This window comes from Neltuma alba, unplaced genomic scaffold (assembly GCF_004799145.2).
Source record: "Neltuma alba isolate B1F8T4 unplaced genomic scaffold, ASM479914v2 tig00002970_pilon, whole genome shotgun sequence".
In the NCBI taxonomy this organism is placed as follows: domain Eukaryota; kingdom Viridiplantae; phylum Streptophyta; class Magnoliopsida; order Fabales; family Fabaceae; genus Neltuma; species Neltuma alba.
In genome coordinates, this window is record NW_021633086.1 from 47,904 (window position 1) to 56,339 (window position 8,436).

The 8,436-nt window shown below is 31.7% G+C and overlaps 1 protein-coding gene across 1 annotated transcript; it reads right to left on the reverse strand.

Moving 5' to 3' along the window:
• Positions 1–1,032: 1,032 nt before the first annotated feature.
• LOC114739915 (probable pyridoxal 5'-phosphate synthase subunit PDX1) lies at positions 1,033–2,373 on the reverse strand. Its single transcript, XM_028928019.1, has one exon. It carries the CDS (start codon positions 2,299–2,301, stop codon positions 1,375–1,377), a length of 927 nt encoding a protein of 308 aa, XP_028783852.1. The 5' UTR covers positions 2,302–2,373; the 3' UTR covers positions 1,033–1,374.
• Between the last annotated feature and the right edge of the window lie 6,063 nt (positions 2,374–8,436).

Here is an 8,436-nt window from a genome sequence, read left to right on the forward strand (position 1 = left end):
TATGCCCACATGAAAGGAAGAAACTTGTCAATACAAAATGCAGAAAGTAATTACCAATAGTGACTTCCAGCATCATCTAAACACTTACCTTTTAAGGCTTTCTTAGTGAAGAACATTTCAAGATCAGTATCATTGTAGGAATCAAGTGGTCTCTTTGATGCTGCTTCCCCATTGTTGATCTCTACCACAGGCATAGAGGAAGTTGTTCAAGAAGCTGAAGGATAAAGATACAGGCAAAGGATTCCTAGAAATAATGGTTTCAGTTGTGAAAACAGAGGATGAATAAGTATAGGAAGCAAATACCTACTAGAGAACTATTCATACATGATCTGACACCATTCAAATTTGTTCATGATGCATTATCAAAACCCCGTTTATTGTTCAGTTAACAGATATACTTGTATGATGGAACTATAGCGATCAAATGGCAAAGAGGTGACAATGCTAATCCTGAAGAATCCCCATTGACCAAGAAGTAGCGGTCCCAGTATTAAGCTTAGCCATTCCAGAGAGAACAGAAGCAGAACTAGTAACCGTTAAAGATGAAATAAACTGGGATACTCCAAAGAGAACAGAAGCAGAACAAATTACCACTTGAAAAAAGATGGAATTAAATGGGTGAGTGAAAAAATCTAACCCAGTCATGAGGAGATGAAGCAAAACCTTGGAAAATGCTGCCCTCCAAAAGAAGATACAAGGGGCTTGAGGCCTGATAAGCATTCCTAATTTGTTTATTTTCTCTGTAAGTATGGAAGCTAAAAAGACCGCCTTAGCTGCTTCAGAGTCAATTGCCAAAGGAAATCAATCGCTCACAGCGACTACTGAAGCAGAATCTAGTTCATTCTGATGAGGTTTGATATATCATGTAGCAATTTGAGCAATAAACTAACGACGCTCCTATCAGTTCCCTCTTTGGAATTCCAGTTTTGTCCTGATGGCAGGTATCACCAGCAAGTCCAAAAGCTTCTAAGTATGAACAACTACAATTTAACAAAGAAATAATTGCAAGGAAGCTAATTAAGCTTTCACCGCTTAAATGAACGAACTGAAACAGGTTAACTAAGATATCAACGATAAAATGAGTATTCAAACAAATGTTCTATAACTGATGAAAGAACTGACATGAAAGACTTGATTAAACACTTGCACAGAGTATTTAAAACACCTATCAATATACTACTGAAGAAACTAGTACATGGCACCAATTGCTATCCTTTTTTTGGCTAACGTAGTTTGAATCTGAAGCAGAGCACAACCTTATTAAAATAAATAGATCCAACCCTCGCAAGACTACATATTCTTCAAATTCCAGAGACCAGCATGCACGGCTCACTTGCTTCGAATGCCCCGAAATCCCTCATCAATCGATCAATATCATTCCGACCTTTTGGCAAACCTCTCGACCTTATCGTCCAAATTGAGTCCAACCATGGCCTCACCCAATCCACAGCTCACTTCAGCCAAAACCTCTGGGTCACTGTAATGTGTCACAGCCTGCACAATTGCCCTCGCCCTTTTGGCCGGGTCACCACTCTTGAACACTCCAGACCCCACAAAAACCCCATCACAGCCCAATTGCATCATTAGCGCTGCATCTGCCGGCGTTGCGACCCCACCAGCGGCGAAATGCACCACCGGAAGCCTACCTAGTTGCTTCGTCTGCATCACCAAGTCATAAGGAGCAGCAATCTTCTTGGAATAAGTGAAAACTTCATCATCATCCATGTTTCTCAAATGCCTAATGTCTCCCATCACAGACCTCACATGCCTCACTGCCTCAATTATATTCCCAGTCCCGGCTTCCCCTTTGGTTCGAATCATTGCAGCCCCTTCACGAATCCGGCGAAGCGCTTCGCCCAGATTGCGGCACCCACATACAAACGGTATGCGGAAATTGTGCTTGTTGATGTGATTCTCGTCATCAGCTAGAGTGAGTACCTCACTTTCATCCACATAATCGATGCCAATAGCTTCCAGGATTTGAGCTTCCACGAAATGGCCAATACGCGCCTTCGCCATCACAGGAATCGTAACCGCTCGCTTAATCTCTTTGATAAGCTGCGGGTCGCTCATGCGGGCCACACCGCCTTGAGCGCGGATATCCGCGGGGACACGCTCAAGGGCCATGACGGCGCACGCACCGGCCTCTTCGGCGACGCGAGCTTGCTCGGCATTAACGACGTCCATGATAACGCCGCCACGGAGCATCTGAGCGAGACCGACCTTAACGGAAAAAGGAGACTTTTTCGTCTCCGTGATTGCTCCGTTACCATACACAGTCACGACCCCAGATCCTTCCATTTGCAGAGAGAGGAGGAAGAGTGAGAAATGGATAAGAAATGTAGAGAGGCTATACAAAAGCCCTCACAGGAGGAAGCAGTGGAGAAGAAGGAAGGAGGATGGGGAGGGCATTTGGGTTCCGAGGAAGGTTAAATACACAAGAGAGATGAACCACCATAGGCTTTGACGAGAGTTTAGGGCCACGCAATGCCCAGAAATGAGATAAAATGTTACATTTTTATTTATTTATATAAATACTGGGATTTGTGTGAATGGACAAGGAATATTCATCTGCGTGGTTAAATTAGATTCATACATATTTATAAATAAAATATTAAATATCAAGACATATTAGTTTTTAAATTTTAATTATGTTTTGTATTGCTATATTAATTATTTTTCAAGATTGAATTAATCTGAATGAGTTTGCATAGCATTTGAGATTTTTTTTTTATTTTATGGTCAAGGTATTTGAGATTACATTGTACTCCTCCAAGTTTTTTGGGAGCACTCCAGCAGCTAGGGAGCAAAACTAAATGTCACTTTAAAATTTCGCACGAAAATTAATTTTGATTCTTCAATTTTATAAAATCTATTTTCGATTCTTTAATGTTAGTGTGTTGTTAACAAGAATATTGATATCAAAATTTTAAATGTTAATAAAAAATTCTTAAATATTAAAATATTAAAATTAATTTAAAAATAACAAGAATTATTACAAAGAAATATGGTTAGAATTAGAAGACCGAAAATATGTTTTATATATGTTCAAAAAAAATGCATGTTTTTTTAAAATTAAGAGATTAAACTAAAATTTTATATAAAATTACAGAACCAAATATGCAACATCAGCCATATTATATATGCAGTTATCACGAAGAATGGCAATTTTAGGTCGAAATTATAACAATGTTTTTGGTCACTTTATATAGTGGGTATAATGCATTAATTGCATGAAGCACATGGGATACGTTTATAATATGATGAGTTGAAAGGAGGAAGGAGTTATCCGGTCAAAAAAAAAAAAAAAAAGGAGGAAGGAGTTTATCGGTATGACATGAGCTAATAGGGGTTTTGGACTTTTGGGGTATGGTGGTAGCAACTAGCTTATGCCACCCAATTATTTGTGTGTACAAAAGCTGATTTGATATAAAAGCTGATTTCATAGAGTAATACTACTGTTGGTTCTTATAATTTACATTTTTGGTTCATGTAATTTGTAATTGATAATTTTGTTTCTTGTAGTTTTATAAGAATTTAGTCTAAAAGTGTTTGAATTAATTTTTCAAAAATAATTTTATTGTGTTTAAAGTAAATATATAAGAAGAGTTTTATCTCAAATTATGTACAAGCACTTATTTTAATTGAGGGTGTTTGGGCACTATAAAAAGTGCTTCTAAGAAATACTTTTTTGCAAATCGAGATAAACTCATTTATATATTTACTTCGTATACTGTAAAAACACTTTTAAAATTATGATTTTTTTTGGTAGAAACCAGGTGATATCCTCTAGCCGATAGCCAGAAACTAATCCTCCCGAGGCGTAGAGATTACATAAGTGGGTTTTGCTTCTCCCAACAAAGCCTTTTCCATGCACACGCCCTGGTTCGAACCCAGAACATAATGTTTAAGGGACCCAGACAGCTACCAACTGTGTCGGGCTTTGTTGGTTTTAAAATTATGATTTTAATTCCATCTAAACACTCCATAAAACAGCAATATCAAGCTACAATAGTCAAAATAAAAATTTGATGAACCTGTAATTAAATGCAGATCTTGATTTGGTATGAGAGTACAAGACAACATGTGTGTCAGTCACGATGGCTTATGAATCTTGATTTGGTGAAATTTTGTATGTCTGCACATGAATTAATTATTCCATCTTGTTGTGGCCTTATTATTACTGTTTATTTGGGGCCAGCGTCTTCATTCACTTTAGATGAAAAATGATTCTCATATACCAAAATATTCCACACTCAATACTCCCTAAAGATTAGATACTACTGCAGGCAGAATGTGCTGTTTGCGGGGCACCAAAAAGAAAATTGATTCCCATCTGAAATCAAATAAAATTAATTAATTAAGAATCACAAATATTGTCATGAAACTCCACAGTTGATTTTTCAAGCTTATTGTTTTTACGTTGCAAACTCTGTTAAATTTATAAGATCACTTACCGAGTTTATCATTTTGTATTTCTAACTTATAAATTATATTAACTTACCTTTAAATTCATGCTAATTTTCTTAATTTTATCATGATTAATGACTTTATATCTATGAAATTCATAAAATATTGGGAGAATTATAATCAAATCCCACAGAAGAGAAATAATTACTAAAATATCCCAATAACAATCTAAGTAACTTGTAATGACAAGTCCTATAGTAGAGAATGACAACCTCTAAGACTTGTTTTGTAATTTTTTTCTTTCATGGGACTTGATTGTAATTCTTTCTAAAATATTCTTTGTTGAATACAGTAATAAACTATGAATATTAATGCTTTTAGTTTCAATTATTTGAAATCTAATTGTTGTGATTTTTTTTAATTTTGATTATTTAATCATATATTTTGAATAATTATTTATTATTTATTGATATAAATAAACTCTTGGTTGAGGGGAAAAAAAGGCATACCAGTTTATTGCGAGTTTGTTTGAACTGTTGTGAGATTGACATCACTGGCAAATTTTAAATTTTTTTCACGGTCAAAATCACTATTGATTTTCTTTAATTTTTTATGCAAAATTTTTAATTTTTTTTTGGTTAATATTGTAATATTATCTGCGTGTTTGAATTACATTCACACTATTTATACATAAAATATTATTTATGAAGCATAATAGTTTTTCAATTCTAACCGTTATTTCTTTCTGTCTGTCTTTTGTGAGAAGGATTGGATGTCAATATGGAATTCTTTTTTTTTTTTTCTGGGGAAATACACAGATCAAGGCTACGTATTATTATATCAATCATTCATTCATACGAACCATTCCAAAACAAAAGAGACCGTTCTTTTATTTTTTATTTTTATTTTTTAAAAGAATCACGCTCACCTAGGACAGGTCGCTGGTTGAGGCTCCCAAATCGCAAATATTTTAAATTTTTAACCCAACTTGACCACAAAATTAATATTTTTATTTTACACTTTTTATTTAAACACTAATATATAATATTCTATGTTACCCTCCTATCCCATCACTGTTATTAGCTTCTTTTTTTTTTATTAGATTGGATCGTTATTAGCTTTTGAATAGTGCTTATTCCTTAATATCAATATATTAAGCAAGATAAATTATTAATAAATTATAAATAGTATTAGCATGATCTATTCTTTAATTTCTGAGTAATGTACAGATCCTATTTAGTTCTTTCAAAATATGATAGATTTTTTTTTCTTATAAATATTTTTATTTGTCATTATTATCATATATATGGTATGATTTTTTTCGTGAATTAGAATATATTGCTTCTCTCCCTTTTTTTTTTTAAATGAAAGTTTGTCCATTTAAACTTCCAAACTCCGAATCAAATTGGCCTAGTTTAGGGCCGTACGCGTCCAAAGGCACAATGCCAATAAATGTTACTCTTCTGGTCCTTAATATAGGACCTAATTGTTGAGTTAGTTTTAATCCTAAATATAAGACTCATTTCTCATATTTATCAATTTTTTCTAAATTACCCCTATAGATATTCCCTCAACTATAATCAAGTAGAAGAGGAAGAGGGGTATTAAGAAAATAATTATGGTATTTTAGGAAAAACGTGTTACATTTCTTATAATTAACTAACTTACCTAACTTCCTTAATCTAATCAAATTAGTTAAATGGATCTTATATTAAGGACCGTAAGAGTATTATATTATCTCAAGTTAAGCATCAAACCAGATGATGTTAATTAAAATCAAATCGACTCATGCACAGTCTTAATATAATGCTATATATAAATACTACCTCCGGTCTTTAATATAAGATCTCATTTATTTTATTTTGGTCCTAGTTATAAGATCTCAATTTACTTTGTCTTTCATATTTATGCATTTTTTTCAAGATAGTCCCTTTAATAATAGTAGTTTTAGCTAATAAACTTAATTAGAAAAGATATTTTAGGAAAGACAATACTTATTTATAACAAATAACTAATTTAGCTTATTTTTTTAATCTTTTCAAATTAGTTAACTAGTTTTTATAATTAGGACAGGAGGTAGTATAATTGAGATATTATTCTTTTTATAATCTATTTTTTAAGGTCCGCAATATACTATTGAGATTTGAGAGGAACCATGTGCAGTTATTCTTTACGTGTACAAAAGTGAGACACCTTTGTGGGGGTCAGTAGCTATGTTGGCCTTTGTCCCTACCTAACCTTGATCACATGATGATCCCACTCAAAGTGACGTTGATATTTTTAAAAAAGAAAATTCCTAGATGTTTGATTCCAATTTGATACTTCTCTTTTTAAATGTATAATTCAGCCTGGTGATGGGCTTTTAGTTTAAAATATAAGATTTTAATATATTTTATGTTCTAAATTTATAATTTTTGAGAAATTATTTCTATCCATTACACTAATACTAAAGAAGAGCTTTTATATGAGAATAGTTGTTTTATTGTAAAAATTAAGAGGTATTTTAAGAAAATTAATACTCCTCCGGTCCTATTATAAGACCCAATTGACTTTTTATTTGGTCCTAATTATAAGACCCAATCCATTTTGTCTCTTATTTTATGCTTTTTTCCAAGATAATCCTTTTAATAATGATAGTTTTAGCCATATACTTAATTAGCAAGGATATTTTAGGAATGACACACTATTTATTATAAATAACCAACTTAACTTACTTCCTTAATTTCCTCAAATAAGTCAATTGGGTCTTATAATTAGGACCGGAGGAGTACATATTTTGGACAATAACACACTTAACTAATTTTCTTGATTTTCATAAATTACTTATGAAACTCATACATTCGAGTTATAAGGAAGTATTTTGGAATTATTTCCTTCTATTTTCTCTAATTATATAATATTGTCACTACTCTTATGTAATCTTTTGGTCCTATTTATAAAACAGAAGGAGAAGTCTTTTAGTCTTATTTATAAGTCACTTTATCAAATTTTTAACATGAATGTATTATTTTATCCTTAATTTATTGACATGAATGTATTATTTGTTTTTAATTTATTATAGTACACTAGAGATTTTTTTTAAAAAAAAGATGTATATATTAAATATAAGTAAAATTGAAAAGTTATAATATTTTATATTTAATGCAGTTTAATAGTTTTCTTCGTATGTATAAAACATACTAGAAGTATCTTATAAATACAATTAGAGAAGTACAACCAACATTCTCTTGCCATTGGCAAAAAAAAAAAATCAACATCATCTGACACAAGGCTGCTGCTCTATAATGCAAGCAACATTTTTTCTTTAAAATTTTAAAATGCTCTTTTTATTTTTATAACATGAAACACAATTCAATTACATTAATTAACTCACATTCACTCTCACTTAATCTCGTCATGAATAAAATAAATTACATTGGTAACAATTTATTGTTTTTCAGCTAATCTTAATCAACATTTTGATATACACTGATTTGATTAGATGTTGCTCACCGGAGGCCGGAGGGAGTAATATATTATATTTTATAATTATTCTCTTCAGTACAATATACAAGTTACAATTTTTGTAGAGCGTTGGTTTATTTTATAAGCTACATTTTATATATGTCTTAAAAATCCTGCCCTTTACACCATTGATTATACATCTTTGCACTAATTATCACACATTAATCAAGAATTATATTTTAATTATCTCTCTTTTAGTAGACTCTCTTACATCTCTCTGTTTTTTTTTTTAGAGCTGATTCTTTGATCCCCCCAAAAAAAAACATTCTCTCTTGCTTCTTTTTCCACCAACTCCGCCTCTTTCACCAACCTTTCTATATATAAATTTGGATATATTCGAAAAAATCAATATATATTTTTATATATTTATTGTTTTCAATCAATTTAAACTAATTTTTTTATCTACATAAATTGGTTATTTATATCTTATATAAAGGATTCGACAGAGTGTTATTAATTAATGACTAATTAGTATTTAAAAATAAATATAATAGTAATTTTGATATCCAAAATTTTAGCATT

Coding starts and splice junctions, on each gene's coding strand:
- LOC114739915 (XM_028928019.1), bottom strand. CDS start 2,301: ATGGAAGGATCTGGGGTCGTGACTGTGTATGGTAACGGAGCAATCACG.